The sequence below is a fragment of the Anomaloglossus baeobatrachus genome, chromosome 1, assembly GCF_048569485.1.
Source record: "Anomaloglossus baeobatrachus isolate aAnoBae1 chromosome 1, aAnoBae1.hap1, whole genome shotgun sequence".
NCBI classification, from domain to species: domain Eukaryota; kingdom Metazoa; phylum Chordata; class Amphibia; order Anura; family Aromobatidae; genus Anomaloglossus; species Anomaloglossus baeobatrachus.
Genome location: NC_134353.1, coordinates 652007338 through 652027600, shown reverse-complemented (window position 1 = coordinate 652027600; position 20263 = coordinate 652007338). Strand labels below are relative to the sequence as shown.

The 20263-nt window shown below is 49.3% G+C and overlaps 1 protein-coding gene across 3 annotated transcripts in view; it reads right to left on the bottom strand.

Annotated features, from left to right (window-relative positions):
• NDRG2 (NDRG family member 2) overlaps positions 1 to 20263 on the bottom strand; it is a 402510-nt gene that overhangs the window by 69595 nt on the left and 312652 nt on the right. For 2 of the 3 annotated variants that reach the window (XM_075319929.1, XM_075319930.1), the window contains exon 1: positions 14716 to 14822. The exons of the other annotated variant lie outside the window; for it this stretch is intronic. In XM_075319929.1, the coding sequence (XP_075176044.1) occupies positions 14716 to 14806 (91 nt within the window). In that variant the 5' untranslated portion in view covers positions 14807 to 14822. Of the gene's footprint in view, positions 1 to 14715; positions 14823 to 20263 lie in introns of those variants that run through there. 3 annotated transcript variants of the gene reach the window in all.

Sequence of the window (20263 nt, the reverse complement as noted above, 5' to 3'; positions counted from 1 at the left end):
GAAATGTTTTATCTTACAGAAAGAGCCATGCTGTCCTGTTTGTATACTCGTTTGCTCCCTCCCCCTTCCCACATAGCAGGGGCACATATATACTCTGAAGAGCAAAAGGGCAACAATGTTTTGAACTTTTGACTTTCAGGCTCCATATCTCACCATCCACTACCTTCATTTTATATACAATCATCTTGGATATCTCTTACATAAATTTGACTTGAAAATATTTAGCATATAATTAGTTATGCAGATTCTTGTCATGTCACTGCAATGTTACGGTTTTGCTCCTAAAAAAAAAACAAACAAAAAAAAATAAATTTAAATTTTTATTATTTTGTTTGTAATTTGTAAATCCACCTTTGGCTTTCAACACTGCCTGAATCCTTCTGGGCATGCTCATGATCAGATTCAAGCATATCTAAACTGAAAACTGATTTCAGGTGTCTTCGGCACAGTCCCAATATTGGTGCATACTGGTCGACTCACTTGGGTATGTATACAGCTTATTCTTCAACTCTACCCACAAGTTCAATTGGGTTGAGATATGGGGACTGTGGTGGCCAATCCAGCACCTCTACTTCATTGTGACTGAACCATTTCTTCACCAATCTTAAAGTATACTATGGGTCGTTGTCCTGCTGGAACACTATGTCGTACTTTTCATACCCATAGTACTTGAGTATACAAAGTTACTCGTCTTGCAGGATACTCAGATATAGCTCAGCATTGAGATCACCATTGATCCTGGTCAAGCATACAACGCCTTGAGTTGTAAACCCCATATCATCAGGCTACCTGTTTCCAATCTTCTACTGTCCACTTTTGTTCTTCTATGCAATCTTGAGCCGACGCTTCTCATGAGGATATTGAATTCAAGGCTTCTTTACCTTTTTTTGGGCCATAATACCAGACTTGTATAACATGTTGCATGGTGCTTGCATGGAAGTCTTTGACTTCACTATTATGAAGCATAGGACCCAGCTCCACTGCCATGTTTGTAGTACCAGAACTGATAGAACCTGCTATGAACCGACTTGATGACGCCGATATTTTGCCTGAACATCCACCTCTTGGCTTTTGAATAGATGGACGCAATTTATTTCGTATTCTGCCAACTGTTATGACACTCACATGATGCAGAAGCTTGTAAAACTTGTATCAGACTGCTAACCATTTTTAAAGAATATGAAATAAAGTGTGGTTTTTTAATAAGGTGAGTACCACTACTTTTTCCTGATTTATAAGGACATGGACTGCTTGTCACAGTGAGAACCACATGTCTAACACTAGGGATTATCGCCAAAGCCGATATGCATGATTGCTGCAGTATAAGCATTGGACCATTGTGCGTAACCGCTCTCTTTTTCACAACTCACATGGCGCAGTTTGGCAATTTTCTTTACCACAAGACTGCTATCGATGAGTTGGATGATGGGTTTTCTCTTTTCTTGGGAAATCTTCTTCATGGCTGCTTCTCAATTAAAACCAGTGACCTTTCGCTTGTGAATCAACCTAATAAAACACTGAGCTATTAGGGAATGTGAAAATAGGTTTTCATTTGTAGTATACAGGAAGAAAAAAAAAATTCAAACACCAGGAGCAAAACAGTAACAATAAAGTGACATGACAAGAATCTGCATAGCTAATCAAATGCTAAATAGTTGCAAGTCAAATTTCTGTATGAGATAGCCAAGATGATTGTCTATAAAATGAAGGTAGTCTCACGCTCAAAGTTGTAGTGGATGGTGAGATATGGAGCTGGAAAGTGAAAAAGGTCAGAACATGGTTACCCTTTTGCTTGTCACTGTAAGATTATTTCAGCACAGGAAAAAAAATGTTTTAACTAATCCAATTGTAGAAGTCAAAATAATTTCTTGGTTTAGCGGGTTCCTAGCGTCTACAGAACTTCATCCATCACTGCAAGAATGTGAATATTTGTAACACAGTACGCCTTTGGCATTATGACATGCTTGGCTGGGACGAACGATGTGCCCTAAATCCATCAGTTTCATATGACACTGTTGCCCATTGAAATGGGTGACAAATGAATTTTGATCTTTTGCTTGGTGACAAATCCAGCAATGGTACCCCCCAGGAGAGCAGACACTAGTTACCTGTACCGTACATAAGTGATAAGTTTTAATAATGGTACTTTTCTGGAGAGATTTCTTCAAAAACATCATTCATGTTGAAAGGGAACCTGGCAGGTCCCACAGGCCTCCCTACCTCCCCATAATCATTTAGAGACATAATTCAGCAATACAATCATGCACTTGATGTACCATCTTGTTAATCTTATCTCTGCAAAAATACCCTTTATTGCCTTCTTTCACATATGTAAATCATCTTCGACCCCCTGACTTAGTACCTCCTTCGATACCTTGTGAATTGTAACTTCTATCCCCCCAGCACCAGTCTGTTATTTTAGTAATATATTTATGCATTGTATGTATACAGTATATGTATATATGTATCTATCTATCTATCCCCTTTTCAAATGTACAGCACCCTGGTATTAATGGTACTTTAAAGTAAATCATGACAAGTCTGAAGAGGCTTGCCGTTCCTAGAATAGTCTTGCTTCTCAGTCGCTAATCACACCCCACGGGCCTGACTGACACCTCACACTGTCCACAGCATGACCTCAGCGACTACATCATGTACATTCAAGCAACTTCTTTCCTCCTTGGACAGGAAGAGTTCTCCAGGCTTCACTGCACCTGTCCAGGGAGAAAAAAAAGGTGGGAGAATGCACGATTGTGATCTCTGCAGACATGGCGGAAAAATGTTGTGCAAATTCACATGACACAATTGCTGTAGATAGAGTCAATCATGCCTGGAGGGTTGGGATTAGCGCCTATGAAGCAAGTCTGTTCTAGTTAGGGCACGTCTCGTCGGACTAGTGATTATCTATGGTGCTGTACATGTGAAGAGTGGTAGACATACATATGTAAAATACAAGTGCAATAAACAATATCACAGTCACAGTGAGGAACAGACTGGAGAGGAACCTGTGCTCATGGACTTACAATTCCCCAGGTATTGGGGAAGAAGAAAACAGGTCAGGGGTCAAAATTAAGGGCAATAAAACTTATTCTTACAAAATGGTACAAATATATTGTTGAATTAAAGGTTATTACCATCTCCAAGATCGTTTTCCAATATCGAGTAGGTGTAATAATAGTAATAATATTAGCAAATACCTCCAATTAGACATGCAGTATAGTTCTACTGATATAGCCATGTTTCTTACCTCATGTGCAGGGTATTGCAGGTTGGGTATCCATGGTTACATCCACTTATATATTGACAGTTAGTTGGTCCAGGTCATAACCTAAGCTGTAATGCCCTGCACATGAAATAAGTGACATGGCTGTATCTGGAGAATTACCGTATACTACGTTTCTAATTGGAGATATTTGCTAATATTACGAGGGGCTGCTGATAAGTCTTTGGCTTTGTGATCTTTTTTGTTCCTATGGTAACAAATGTACATCACTTGAAAGTCTTAGGCCCCTTTCACATTGCGTTTTTCTAAACGTCCACAGGTCCCGTCGGGGCATCCGTCCGGACCGCCCCTCCCCCACTCTGCAAAGCGTGCTCCGGACGCATGCGCCCGACAGGGCCATTCACTGTTATGGAGTGCACTGCGTTAGCGTGTGCTCTGTTTTGTGCCATTTTGTGCACATATACGTTTCTGCAGACGGACACCTACGTTCGGGTGTCCGTCTGCAGAAACGTGGACGTAGAGAAAAACGCAATGTGAAAGGAGCCTTATGTGTCTAATATATGTTTTCAAAATATTGTTTGTTGCTTATGGCAACAGTGTTCTACGCACGCGGGAAAACAAAATGGCTGAGTCTAATGCAATATTCACAGCAACTGAGAGCAGAGGAGTGATAAAATTCTTGTTTCAGCTAGGAAAGTCAGCGAAAGATATTCATGGTGATATGTCACAGACATTGGGGGATTAATGGACCTTCATATTCCACAGTTAAGAACTGGGTTGACAAATTTAAAACGGGCCACTTCAGCACCAATGATGAGGAACTTCCTGGACGACCGAGAGTGGTTGTTGTTCCGGAGATCATCAATGCTGTGCACAACCACATACTGCAGAATTGATGAATTTTAGCTAAAGCAATAGCAGACATCATGGGGATTTCCCGTGAATGTGTTTGTGTCATTATCCATGAACATTTGAACATGAGGAAGCTATCTGCAAAGTGGGTCCCCAAATGTGTGACAACAGATCAGAGAAGCATGCGAGTGAAAACGTCCCGGTCCATTTGTCAGCGTTCCCAGACTGATAAGAACTTCCTGGATTGACTGGTCACTAGGGATGAGACCTGGAATGATTTGTATGATCCTGAAAACAAGGAGAAGTAAAAAGAGTGGAGGCACAGTGGTTCTCCTCATCCAAAGAAGTTCAGGGTGCAAAAATCAGTCTCTAAGGTGATGGTGTCTGTGTCCTGGAATAAGGAGGGTGTGCTGCTAGTGGACTACCTTCAAAAGGGTTCCACCATCAATGCAAGGTATTACATTGTACTTCTGGACCAACTGAAGGCAGCTCTGAAGGCCAAAAGGCGTGGCAAGCTGTCCAAAGAAATCTTGTTCCTGCTAGACCACGCCTCCGCTCACACTGCACAAGCGACCACGCCAAAACTGGCAGAGCTGGGCTTCCAGCTGGTTGACCACCCACCTTATTCACCAGATCTAGCTCCCCCCATCTATCATCTGTTTCCAAACCTGAAGAAACACCTCAAGGGTACCAAATTTCACACCATTTCTTATGCCATGGCTGCTTTGGATGCCTTGTTTGAGGCACAATTGAAATCCTTCTTTTTGCTAGGCTTACAGAACTTGGAATGCCTATGTAAGAAGTGTGCTGACATCAGTGGAGAGTATGTGGAATAAATATAAAGTTTCATCCTATCTCGTTTCTTTCTGGGTAAAGCCAAAGACGTATCAGCAGCCCCTCGTATTATTACACCTACTATATATTTGCATATGATCTTGGAGGCGGTTTTTTTTTTGTTCCAAAAGAAAAAATTGACGAAATACGGGTGGTTCAAGAGGAAAGGTTCAAAGATGGACATACAATTGCTGGAACAAGAGAAAATCACCAGTTTGTGCCAATTGATGACAAAAAGATTCACATTTCAAGGGTGTCAAATGACCCTTCATCTTTCATTGCAAATTCAGCAACAATTCCAGACCACTTAGACTGAACATTATGGCTTGGGAACCAACAAAAGATACCCAATATTAGGCTTGGGATCCTAGGCAAAGACACCCACCCTCAGGCTTTGGAACCTGCGATAAAGAGACCACCCGCGACTTGCCTTGCACGGCTATCGGCCATGGCTCCTAGGCGATGGGGCTGCCAATTCTCGAAAGACAGCATTATTACAATTCTTAATAGGATTATAATACCAATTGTTAGGGAATTGGTTGTGGTATAACCACCATGGACCAACGCAAGGGTTTGAATACTGCAGTTAGCATTCATTGCGTATTAATAAATAACACCATGTTCAGTGGCATTTTTCTTTTCTTAAATGGAGAGACTCCAAAAAAACCCCCAATGATCCTTGTAGAGAAAAATGTGCTCTTTCAAATGATAACAGAATTAATATATTTTAGGGGTACCCCTTTTTGGGAAATTTGACCTAAAAATAGGTAAAATTCGGTTTGTTTAAGTTTTTCATCATGTGGGTGTGAATATTTCCACAAATACATATGCTTTGACCGTGATATTGCAGCAATGCAAAGTCATGAAGATGTTTGGTGTACAGGGTAAAGCACCAGTTCCTATTGGTTTTTGGTCTTGAGTTATATATGGGCAAAGTTTGGCATAAATTTTATGCGAGGCGTTTTGCAAGCTACTTTGACACAAAATTGCGGCCGAAATATTGTTTTGTCATAGCCGGTAATAATTTTATCGTGTTTAGCAGCAAAAGTTGAGCTAGTATGCCAAATTTCAGCATCATAGCCAGTATAGAACTCTAATGGCTATGTGCCAAAGTTTGCAAAATCCTCTTAGCTGAAGCCGCAGGCTTGGTGGACCCTCCAGTGAAAGGTCAACAGTGCCCAATGTATTTGAGATCTGGCCCTAAAAATTTACAGAACCTCTTTTCAAACATACATGTACATCCTTATAAATTTTCAGCAAAATCGGAGAACGTCGAGTGGGGACGATTTTTAAAACTGGTCCACTTGACACGGAATGACCCATTTCCTGTGGGTAACCAGTATCTGCTTTCAGGAGAAAAAAAACCACTAGGTCATATGACTAAATGTGTTCATGAGTTGGAAAAATCAATAAAGCATGCCCAAGAGCCTACGTCTAGTGTGCTTATGCCATAAATGCATTTTCAGCTTTATACCCCTAAGGAGTTCTGATTGCCACCTGAGGCTTGGTTTACACATGGAACATGGACAAAATGTAATGAAGAATCCACTGTTATAATATAAAGAAATAAATGCAAGTTTTGTTTTTGCTCCCAATTTTCATGAGCTGAATTCAAAGATCTAAAGGTATGTGCCCATGATCAGCGTTTTTGAAGCAGCGTTTTTGTTGTGTCCAAAACGCTGGGTTGTACAGTACAAGCACAGTGGATAGGATTTATAGAAAGCCCATGCCCAATGTGCTTTTTTACGCAGCGTAAACTGACATGCAACGTGGCTTCCCAAGCTGCAGCATGTCAATTTATGCTTGTGGAGATGCGAGTATTCTCACTGGGGTGAACACAGCGAATGTCAGCAGCGCCCTGATCGGAGGTTGTGGAGAGGGGTATTATATCAGGGCTGTCCAGGAACAGGGCAAGGATGGTGACCCAGACATCTTCACCATTAGAAATATCTCTGGAATCAGGGACAGCTAAGGCCCATTAGCCTATGAGCCAGTTTAGGAGTCCCGGTCCCGTTGTCCAATCACACCCCGTGACAGGGAGTCTATAGAAAACGGATCTGTCAACTGATTGCTATTTATAAAAGAACTTGGCACTCCAAAATGGATGTAAGGAATTTATTATACAGGCAATACAGAAAGATTATTAACGTTTTGACCCCTATATTTGGGTCTTCATCAGCTATTTTTATATTTTAACAGCAAGGTCTTGAATTACAAAAATCTCCTAGGAGACACTAATATAAAAAAATAAAACTTAACATTTAATACCTCAGTTAAAAAAGTGAACAGGGTCACTGGAGATCGTGACATTCTACACAACAAACAAAAAACAAAAAATATACATCTGGTGTTTGATCACAGCCCTACACGGACCATCACAAAGGTGTAGAGAGCACACAATAACACCCAGTATCAAGGTTAGGCTATTCAAGGATCAACATCGATGTATATGACACATCAAATTTGTCCATACACACACCATGGACATGGAGACCCAAAGATTATCCCCTGTTTAACTATTCAAGGAACTACCCTCCTCACCAAGGGGTTCCGTCAACAGAAAGGGAACAGGTCTCACCAACCGTAAGCGGGCTATGTTTATGCAGCAAACCTGGAAAATCGATTCTCATATATCGAGTGTACTTGCTTCCTCGGTTTACTTAGGCATTACAGGTGAAACTTCCATCAATGTATACATATAACTTTCGACGCGTTTCATTATATTCCTCAGGGAAGTCAGTAATACAGATATTAGGGTTATACCACAATCATAGGGGCAGGCATCCCCGGGTGGAACCCCAGTGCTGGACTGAAAATGAAATAGAAATCACCATAAGTCCACCACTCAAAAGACATCATTGTAACAGAATATCAAAAAAAAAAAAAAACCCAATCAGGGCACTCACCCAAGAAACAAGTCCTCTAAATCCTGGTGCTAGGCCATATCAACTGCCCATTTCTGAACGCACAAGTCTATATTAATCCACCGCTTATTACAGAATCATAGAAGGAGATAGTCCCACATCAGGAACACTCACCAAGACACGTCCTCCACATGTATTCAGTTCAAAAAAGTGCCGCGCTGCCGGCGTCATGAGCCGCGCCATCTTATATCACGCGCGCATGCGCAGTACACCCCATTCAGTTGTGTGACGCACAACCGGAACCACCCGATACCGGAAGTTAGTGCGTCATCTCAGCAAGCCGACCACATCATCATATGGTGCCGGCCACCCATCCGGTGACGCTATTTCCGGAAAATGGAACGCAAGCCTGAACAAATATCAAGTAATCGCGTCATTGCTCTATTAACGCTTGCGCTATTAACGTTTGCATACTGCCCTAGATGGTCTTGAAACGCTGTGAATGGGTTTTGTACTCTTTCACTACTGATGTATTTCAACGTTGAAGCGCAAGCGTTAATAGAGCAATGACGCGATTACTTGATATTTGTTCAGGCTTGCGTTCCATTTTCCGGAAATAGCGTCACCGGATGGGTGGCCGGCATCATATGATGATGTGGTCGGCTTGCTGAGATGACGCACTAACTTCCGGTATCGGGTGGTTCCGGTTGTGCGTCACACAACTGAATGGGGTGTACTGCGCATGCGCGCGTGATATAAGATGGCGCGGCTCATGACGCCGGCAGCGCGGCACTTTTTTGAACTGAATACATGTGGAGGACGTGTCTTGGTGAGTGTTCCTGATGTGGGACTATCTCCTTCTATGATTCTGTAATAAGCGGTGGATTAATATAGACTTGTCCGTTCTAGTGTGCGTTCAGAAATGGGCAGTTGATATGGCCTAGCACCAGGATTTAGAGGACTTGTTTCTTGGGTGAGTGCCCTGATTGGGTTTTTTGTTTTCTTTTTTTATATTCTGTTACAATGATGTCTTTTGAGTGGTGGACTTATGGTGATTTCTATTTCATTTTCAGTCCAGCACTGGGGTTCCACCGGGGATGCCTGCCCCTATGATTGTGGTATAACCCTAATATCTGTATTACTGACTTCCCTGAGGAATATAATGAAACGCGTCGGAAGTTATATGTATACATTGATGGAAGTTTCACCTGTAATGCCTAAGTAAACCGAGGAAGCAAGTACACTCGATATATGAGAATCGATTTTCCAGGTTTGCTGCATAAACATAGCCCGCTTACGGTTGGTGAAACCTGTTCCCTTTCTGTTGACGGAACCCCTTGGTGAGGAGGGTAGTTCCTTGAATAGTTAAACAGGGGATAATCTTTGGGTCTCCATGTCCATGGTGTGTGTATGGACAAATTTGATGTGTCATATACATCGATGTTGATCCTTGAATAGCCTAACCTTGATACTGGGTGTTATTGTGTGCTCTCTACACCTTTGTGATGGTCCGTGTAGGGCTGTGATCAAACACCAGATGTATATTTTTTGTTTTTTGTTTGTTGTGTAGAATGTCACGATCTCCAGTGACCCTGTTCACTTTTTTAACTGAGGTATTAAATGTTAAGTTTTATTTTTTTATATTAGTGTCTCCTAGGAGATTTTTGTAATTCAAGACCTTGCTGTTAAAATATTGAAATTAATTAAGGTTGATATAACTACGATTATTCTGCTATTATAATTGTCTTCATCAGCTACAATAGTAAAGTACAGGATGAATCCCATTTTTTACGGCAGGGCAGATGGCAGACTGCATGTATGGTGTCGTGTGGGTGAGCGGTTTGCTGATGACAATATTGTGAATCAAGTGGCCCATGGTGGCGGTGGTGTTATGGTATCGGCAGGCGTATGTTATGGACAACGAACACCGGTGCATTTTATTGATGCCATTTTAAATGCACATAAATACCGTGATGAGATGCTGAGGCCGATTGTTGTGCCATTCATCCACAACCATCGCCTCATGTTGCACGGCCAGCATATTCACCAAACATGTCACCCTTTGAGCATGTTTGGGCTGCTCTAGATCGGCTGCATTGAATAGCATGTTAGTATGCCCCTGTGGGCGTGCTAACATGCTAAGAGGGCAGACTAGTCGGGGAATATAACGCCCTTGGGACTAGTCCCCGTGCTCATTACCATGAGATAAAAGATATTTAGAAATACTTTTCAAAAGATCACTTTATCAATACTAGTGTATACAGGGATGGCTAGGCAGGGATTAGCAATATCCACAGAGAACTGCTTGTGGCTTTGGGTGCATATTTCACTTGACAGGTTCTCTTTAATTATTATGTTTGTTTGTACACACTACATCTGCTAAGGTTGTGTGGACGGTGCGTTTTTGCGTGTTTTTTGGGTACGTTTTTGGTCGGAAAACTGCATGACTTTACTTCCGCAGCAAAGTCTATGAGTTTTCATTTTTGCTGTCTGCACAGTGCTTTTTTTTTTAGCTGCATTTTTGAGGTAAAAAAAAAAAAAGCAACATGTCAATTCTTTTCTGCGTTTTTACACCCATGCAATGCATTCGAAAAAGGTAGCAAAACGCAGCCAAAAACGCGGTAAAAACGCATGCTTTTTTTACCGCTGCATTTTTGCTGCAAGTGCGTTTTTGCGGCCAAAAACGCTGCATCTTTGTGGTCACGAAAAAGGCAACATGCGCAGATAGCCTTAAGGCTACTTTACACGCTACGACATCGCTAAAGCGATCTCATTGGGGGTCACGGAATTTGTGATGCACATCCGGCCGCTTTAGCGATGTCTTTGCGTGTGACACCTATGAGCGATTTTTAATCGTCGCAAAAAACGGTCAAAATCGCTCATCGGTGACATGGGGGTCCATTCTCAAATATCGTTGCTGCTGCAGTAGCGATGTAGTTCCTCGTTGCTGCGGCAACAGACATCGCTCCGTGTGACACCGCAGGAACGAGGAACCTCACCTTACCTGCGTCCCGCCCGCAATGAGGAAGGAAGAAGGTGGGTGGGATGTTACGTCCCGCTCATCTCCGCCCCTCCGCTTCTATTGGGCGGCCGCTTAGTGACGTCGCTGTGACGCCGCACGGACCGCCCTCTTAGAAAGGAGGCGGATCGCCGGTCACAGCGACGTCGCTAGACAGGTAAGTAGTGTGACGGGTCTGGGCGATCTTGTGCACCACAGGGAGCGATTTGCCCGTGTCGCAAAACCGATGGGGGCGGGTACCCACACTAGCGATATCGGTACCGATATCACAGTGTATAAAGTGGCCTTTAGGCTGATTTTACCCCCAGTGTGAGTCATTCACACACTGCAAGCGGCTCGCACTGGACAGAGCACCGAGCGTACCCGAGCACAATGCTGCTCACTCAAGTGGTTTGCATACACCTGAATTCTTTACTTGAACACTGATTTTTTGTTGTTGTAGTCCGTGTTCGATACGAACACCAAACTTAAAATTCAGGTGTCCGCTCATCTCTACTTGCCAACACAGAGATAGAAAAATTTATGATCAATATTTGAAAGAAAGCGGCATTTTGTTACATAGAAAAGTCTTAGATCTTTGAGGTCAGCTCATGAAAAATGGAAGCAAAAATAAGTGTTAAGTTTACATTTTTGTTCAGTGTATCTATTATATATACACACAATACAAACACACAGGAGCACTATAAAATGAGAAAATCTTACACTCTTGCTAGATAATGTTCTTGTACTCGTCAGCGTCAGCATACAGGATACATTTCCATTGGTAATTTCCATAACCTATACAAATTATGGTTTTTAACCAGTAATTATACACAATTCTTATGTGTGCACATATTTGAAGAAAAATATGTTTAGATTTTTTAGTATGGATGGCACAAATGGTATGGATAATAGACGGGGTCTAGCAGCTCTGGCTGAACTACCAAGCATCCAGCTAATGAAGAAAGAACGATGATTAACACTGCATTCCAGAACCCACGACCCCCTGTGTTCAGCTTTACTCACAATGTCAGGCGGGGGGCCTTCTAAACTGAGCCTATTATCCTATAGATGCTTTATTATAGGAGTGTATAGAAAACCTCCGGTAGATTCCTTGTGCCAGGAGGCAGTAACAGTAGTTTGTGGGCAGGCTTGTTTATCAATTCTTAATTTACTCTTTGTTGTTGCCTAAGCCGAGATTTTACCCAATGGGGAAGAAAAACATCGTCCTAGTTGTATCTTATTCCAATTTTAGGAAGAAAAAAAAAGAGAGAAACTGTCAGTTGTGTGTGCAGAATATGTAACCGCGGCCCAAAGGAGATATCTAGCAGTGTATTAATAGACATCTTCACACTTATATGTATGTACAACCCAGAACAAAGGGTTAAGATTTTTTAGATTTTGGAGGGTGAGCACATTATATTCTGAACTACAGACAGATGCATACCCCAGTTACATAGCATACACATAGAAGACGGAGACCCTCATTTATTCTAGTCATACACCACGGACATACATAGGAGAAAGCCCCTCATTACCTCACCATACACTACACACGAGGGGGCCCCCATAACTCCACTACAAGCCACACGAGGTGGCCCCATAACTCCACTACAAGCCACACGAGGGAGCCCCCCATAACTTCACTACAACAAGAGGGAGCCTCCCATAACTCCACTACAACCACAAGAGGGAGCCCCCCATAACTCCACTACAAGCCACACGAGGGAGCCCCCCATAACTCCACTACAACAAGAGGGAGCCTCCCATAACTCCACTACAACCACAAGAGGGAGCCCCCCATAACTCCACTACAAGCCACACGAGGGAGCCTCCAAAACACGCCACACGAGGAGGCCCCCATAACACCAACACACGCCACACGAGGAGGCCCCCATAACACCAACACGCGCCACACGAGGAGGCCCCCATAACACCAACACGCGCCACACGAGGAGGCCCCCATAACACCAACACGCGCCACACGAGGAAGCCCACATAACACCAACACGCGCCACACGAGGAGGTCCCCATAACACCAACACGCGCCACACGAGGAAGCCCACATAACACCAACACGCGCCACACGAGGAGGCCCCCATAACACCAACACGCACCACACGAGGAGGCCCACATAACACCAACACGCGCCACACGAGGAAGCCCACATTACACCAACACGCGCCACACGAGGAGGCCCACATAACACCAACACGCGCCACACGAGGAAGCCCACATTACACCAACACGCGCCACACGAGGAAGCCCACATTACACCAACACGCGCCACACGAGGAAGCCCACATAACACCAACACGCGCCACACGAGGAGGCCCCCATAACACCAACACGCGCCACACGAGGAAGCCCACATTACACCAACACGCGCCACACGAGGAGGCCCACATAACACCAACACGCGCCACACGAGGAAGCCCACATTACACCAACACGCGCCACACGAGGAAGCCCACATAACACCAACACGCGCCACACGAGGAGGCCCACATTACACCAACACGCGCCACACGAGGAGGCCCACATAACACCAACACGCGCCACACGAGGAAGCCCACATAACACCAACACGCGCCACACGAGGAAGCCCACATAACACCAACACGCGCCACACGAGGAAGCCCACATTACACCAACACACGAGGAGGCCCCCATAACACCAACACGCGCCACACGAGGAGGCCCACATAACACCAACACGCGCCACACGAGGAGGCCCCCATAACACCAACACGCGCCACACGAGGAGGCCCCCATAACACCAACACACGCCACACGAGGAGGCCCCCATAACACCAACACGCGCCACACGAGGAGGCCCCCATAACACCAACACGCGCCACACGAGGAGGCCCCCATAACACCAACACACGAGGAGGCCCCCATAACCACACCCTAGACCACATACAAGGTTGCCTCACATTCCCTCAGAAAGAAGCCCCCCCATTATCACACCGTACAACACACATAAGTTTGCTCCCCCATTTCCTCAGAAGGAAGCACCCCATTGTCACACCGTACACCACACAAGGTTGCCCCATTTTCCTCGGAAGGGAGTACTCAATTTTCACACTGTACACCACACGAGGTTGTGCCCCATTAGCACGAGGGAGCCCCCCATAAGCCCACTGCACACCCCACACAAAAGGACCCCCTCATTACCCCTTCGTACAGCACAGGAGAGCCCCCCCATATTCCACTGCACTCGAAGGAGCCCCCCCATATCTCACATAAGGGAAATTCACTTATCCCATGGTACACCACAGGAGGGAGACCCCTATAAACTCCATAGTACACCACATACGAAGAAGGCCCCCATAAACCCACCGTGCACCACACACGAAGGCGCCCCCATGACCCCCCCCACACCCGGGGCAGCTCTCCTGTCAGGTGTGAGCACGGAGCGCTGTGTTGTTGTTACACGTGGGGACAATGCACCGTGGGCGGGGCTACGAGAAGTGTCAGAATGTTGGTGGGTGTGACTACAGCTCTGTGGGCGTGGTTACCCGAGGACGGTCCATGACAGCGGTGGGCGTGGCTTTTTCTTCTTGAAAGGAGAGATGTTTATTCCACTTTGTGGCACCTTGTAGTGTATATAGCGTATACGTGATGCGTCTTGTGCATGCTGTGCCTTGTAGTACCACAGCTGCTCGTGCACATGTATGCACGCTGAAGTGTGTGCTGTGAATTCAGATAAGCCACCAGAACAGACACAATACACTGCTGACATTACATGCAAGGACACACGACGTGCACATGATTATACACTCGCCATCTGCCGCACGGCTATCAGCACCATGACGCGGACTCCCTCCTATGACAGCACTGCAGGCTGCACACATTCCGGCACACAACATACATGGAGGCACGAAAAGCAAAGCGCGCCCAGGACACTGTCACCTCACACTCCGGCAGGGGACACTCACTGTGATCGGCTCCGGCCTCTATCAGCTGTCTCTGGGGTCCTCTCTGTGCAGCTGTCTGCGAGATCTGAGAGACACCCAGACAAAGGCTCATAGACACTCCCAGGGAAAGAGACAGCCAGGGGAGGGGCCGAGGGGAGGGCCGCGCAGAGACAGCCGAGAGAGGGGCGCGGGATAACGGCTGAGGACTGGGGTGACGGCAGAGCACCGAGACATAGGACAGACTGCTGAGAGAGGGACGGGGGTGACGGCAGAGCACCAAGACATAGGAGAGACTGCTGAGAGAGGGACAGGGGTGACGGTAGAGCACCGAGACATAGGACAGACTGCTGAGAGAGGGACGGGGGTGACGGCAGAGCACCAAGACATAGGAGAGACTGCTGAGAGAGGGACAGGGGTGACGGTAGAGCACCGAGACATAGGACAGACTGCTGAGAGAGGGACGGGGGTGACGGCAGAGCACCAAGACATAGGACAGACTGCTGAGAGAGGGACGGGGGTGACGGCAGAGCACCGAGACATAGGACAGACTGCTGAGAGAGGGACGGGGGTGACGGCAGAGCACCAAGACACAGGAGACTGCCGAGAGAGGGACGGGGGTGAAGGCAGAGCACCGAGACATAGGAGACTGCTGAGAGAGGGACGGGGGTGACGGCAGAGCACCAAGACATAGGACAGACTGATGAGAGGGACGGGGGTGACGGCAGAGCACCGAGACATAGGAGACTGCTGAGGGACAGGGGTGACGGCAGAGCACCGAGACACAGGAGACTGCTGAGAGAGGGACGGGGGTGACGGCAGAGCACCGAGACACAGGAGACTGCTGAGAGAGGGACGGGGGTGACGGCAGAGCACCAAGACATAGGACAGACTGATGAGAGAGGGACGGGGGTGACGGCACAGCACCGAGACATAGGAGACTGCCGAGAGAGGGACGGGGGTGACGGCACAGCACCGAGACATAGGACAGACTGATGAGAGGGGGACGGGGGTGACGGCAGAGCACCGAGACACAGGAGAGACTGCTGAGAGAGAGACGGGGGTGACGGCAGAGCACCGAGACATAGGAGACTGCTGAGGGACAGGGGTGACGGCAGAGCACCGAGACATTGGAGACTGCAGAGAGAGGGACAGGGGTGACGGCAGAGCACCGAGACACAGGAGAGACTGCTGAGAGAGAGACGGGGGTGACGGCAGAGCACCGAGACATAGGAGACTGCTGAGGGACAGGGGTGACGGCAGAGCACCGAGACATTGGAGACTGCAGAGAGAGGGACAGGGGTGACGGCAGAGCACCGAGACATAGGACAGACTGCTGAGGGACAGGGGTGACGGCAGAGCACCGAGACACAGGAGACTGCTGAGAGAGGGACAGGGGTGACGGCAGAGCACCGAGACACAGGAGACTGCCGAGAGAGGGACGGGGGTGACGGTAGAGCACCGAGACATAGGAGACTGCTGAGAGAGGGACGGGGGTGACGGCAGAGCACCGAGACACAGGAGACTGCTGAGAGAGGGACAGGGGTGACGGCAGAGCACCGAGACACAGGAGACTGCTGAGAGAGGGACGAGGGTGACGGCAGAGCACCGAGACATAGGAGACTGCTGAGAGAGGGACAGGGCTGACGGCAGAGCACCGAGACATAGGAGAGACTGCCGAGAGAGGGACAGGGGTGACGGCAGAGCACCGAAACATAGGAGAGACTGCTGAGAGAGGGACAGGGGTGACGGCAGAGCACCGAGACACAGGAGACTGCTGAGAGAGGGACAGGGGTGACGGTAGAGCACCGAGACATAGGAGACTGCTGAGAGAGGGACGGGGGTGACGGCAGAGCACCGAGACACAGGAGACTGCTGAGAGAGGGACAGGGGTGACGGCAGAGCACCGAGACACAGGAGACTGCTGAGAGAGGGACGAGGGTGACGGCAGAGCACCGAGACATAGGAGACTGCTGAGAGAGGGACAGGGCTGACGGCAGAGCACCGAGACATAGGAGAGACTGCCGAGAGAGGGACAGGGGTGACGGCAGAGCACCGAAACATAGGAGAGACTGCTGAGAGAGGGACAGGGGTGACGGCAGAGCACCGAGACACAGGAGACTGCTGAGAGAGGGACAGGGGTGACGGCAGAGCACCGAGACACAGGAGACTGCTGAGAGAGGGACGAGGGTGACGGCAGAGCACCGAGACATAGGACAGACTGCTGAGAGGGGGACGGGGGTGACGGCAGAGCACCGAGACATAGGAGACTGCTGAGAGAGGGACGGGGGTGACGGCAGAGCACCGAGACATAGGACAGACTGCTGAGAGGGGGACGGGGTGACGGCAGGGAGACATAGGACAGACTGCTGAGAGAGGGACGGGGGTGACGGCAGAGCACCGAGACATAGGAGACTGCTGAGAGAGGGACAGGGGTGACGGCAGAGCACCGAGACATTGGACAGACTGCTGAGAGAGGGACGGGGGTGACGGCAGAGCACCGAGACATAGGACAGACTGCTGAGAGAGAGACGGGGGTGACGGCAGAGCACCGAGACATAGGAGACTGCTGAGAGAGGGACAGGGGTGACGGCAGAGCAACAAGACATAGGAGACTGCTGAGAGAGGGACGGGGGTGATGGCAGAGCACCGAGACATAGGGAGACTGCTGAGAGAGGGACGGGGGTGACGGCAGAGCACCGAGACATAGGAGACTGCTGAGAGAGGGACACTGGTGACGGCAGAGCACCGAGACATAGGACAGACTGCTGAGAGAGGGACGGGGGTGACGGCAGAGCACCGAGACATAGGACAGACTGCTGAGAGAGAGACGGGGGTGACGGCAGAGCACCGAGACATAGGGCAGACTGCTGAGAGAGGGACGGGGGTGACGGCAGAGCACCGAGACATAGGAGACTGCTGAGAGAGGGACAGGGGTGACGGCAGAGCACCGAGACATGGGAAACTGCTGAGAGAGGGACGGGGGTGACGGCAGAACACCGAGACATAGGACAGACTGCTGAGAGAAGGACAGGGGTGACGGCAGAGCACCGAGACATAGGAGAGAGGGACGGGGGTGACGGCTAAGGACAGGGGTGACGGCAGAGCACTGAGACATAGGACAAATTGCTGAGAGAGGGACGGGGGTGACGACAGAGCACCGAGACATAGGACAGACTGCTGAGAGAGGGACGGGGGTGACGGCAGAGCACCGAAACATAGGAGAGACTGCTGAGAGAGGGACGGGGGTGACGGCAGAGCACCAAAACATAGGAGAGAGGGACGGGGGTGACGGCAGAGCACCGAGACATAGGACAGACTGCTGAGAGAGGGACGGGGGTGACGGCAGAGCACCGAGACATAGGAGACTGCTGAGAGAGGGACGGGGGTGACGGCAGAGCACCGAGACATAGGACAGACTGCTGAGAGGGGGACGGGGTGACGGCAGGGAGACATAGGACAGACTGCTGAGAGAGGGACGGGGGTGACGGCAGAGCACCGAGACATAGGAGACTGCTGAGAGAGGGACAGGGGTGACGGTAGAGCACCGAGACATAGGACAGACTGCTGAGAGAGGGACGGGGGTGACGGCAGAGCACCGAGACATAGGACAGACTGCTGAGAGAGAGACGGGGGTGACGGCAGAGCACCGAGACATAGGAGACTGCTAAGAGAGGGACGGGGGTGACGGCAGAGCACCAAGACATAGGAGACTGCTGAGAGAGGGACGGGGGTGACGGCAGAGCACCGAGACATAGGGAGACTGCTGAGAGAGGGACGGGGTGACGGCAGAGCACCGAGACATAGGAGACTGCTGAGAGAGGGACAGGGGTGACGGCACAGCACCGAAACACATAAGACTGCTGAGAGAGGGACGGGGGTGACGGCAGAGCACCGAGACATAGGAGACTGCTGAGAGAGGGACAGGGGTGACGGCAGAGCACCGAGACATAGGACAGACTGCTGAGAGAGGGACGGGGGTGACGGCAGAGCACCGAGACATAGGACAGACTGCTGAGAGAGAGACGGGGTGACGGCAGAGCACCGAGACATAGGACAGACTGCTGAGAGAGGGACGGGGGTGACGGCAGAGCACCGAGACATAGGAGACTGCTGAGAGAGGGATAGGGGTGACGGCAGAGCACCAAGACATAGGAGACTGCTGAGAGAGGGACGGGGGTGACGGCAGAGCACCGAGACATAGGACAGACTGCTGAGAGGGGGACGGGGGTGACGGCAGAGCACCGAGACATAGGACAGACTGCTGAGAGAGGGACAGGGGTGACGGCACAGCACCGAAACACAGAAGACTGCTGAGAGAGGGATGGGGGTGACGGCAGAGCACCGAGACATAGGACAGACTGCTGAGAGGGGGACGGGGGTGACGGCAGAGCACCGAGACATAGGACAGACTGCTGAGAGAGGGACAGGGGTGACGGCACAGCACCGAAACACAGAAGACTGCTGAGAGAGGGACGGGGGTGACGGCAGAGCACCGAGACATAGGAGACTGCTGTGAGAGGGATGGGGGTGACGGCAGAGCACCGAGACATAGGAGACTGCTGAGAGAGGGACAGGGGTGACGACAGAGCACCAAGACATAGGAGACTGCTGAGAGAGGGACGGGGGTGACGGCAGAGCACCGAGACATAGGGAGACTGCTGAGAGAGGGACGGGGGTGACGGCAGAGCACCGAGACATAGGAGACTGCTGAGAGAGGGACAGGGGTGACGGCAGAGCACCAAGACATAGGAGACTGCTGAGAGAGGGACGGGGGTGACGGCAGAGCACCGTGACATAGGGAGACTGCTGAGAGAGGGACGGGGGTGACGGCAGAGCACCGAGACATAGGAGACTGCTGAGAGAGGGACAGTGGTGACGGCACAGCACCGAAACACAGAAGACTGCTGAGAGAGGGACGGGGGTGACGGCAGAGCACCGAGACATAGGAGACTGCTGAGAGATGGACGGGGGTGACGGCAGAGCACCGAGATATAGGGAGACTGCTGAGAGAGGGACGGGGGTGACGGCAGAGCACCGAGACACAGGAGACTGCTGAGAGAGGGACGGGGGTGACGGCAGAGCACCGAAACACAGGAGACTGCTGAGAGAGGGACAGGGGTGACGGCAGAGCACCGAAACATAGGAGACTGCTGAGAGAGGGACAGGGGTGACGGCAGAGCACCGAAACATAGGAGACTGCCGAGAGAGGGACAGGGGTGACGGCAGAGCACCGAGACATAGGAGACTGCTGAGAGAGGGATGGGGGTGACGGCTAAGGACAGGGGTGACGGCAGAGCACTGAGACATAGGAGACTGCTAAGAGATGGACAGGGGTGACGGCAGAGCACCGAGACATATGAGACTGCTGAGAGAGGGACAGGGGTGACGGCAGAGCAATGAGACACAGGGCACTTTTGAGAGAGAGAGAGACAGAGGTGACGGCAGAGCACAAGAGATAGGAGACTGCTGAGTGAGGGACGGGTGATGGCAGAGCACCGAGACATAGGAGACTGCATAGAGAGGCACAGGGGGTGACGGCAGACCACCGAGAAAGGAGAGACTGCCAAGA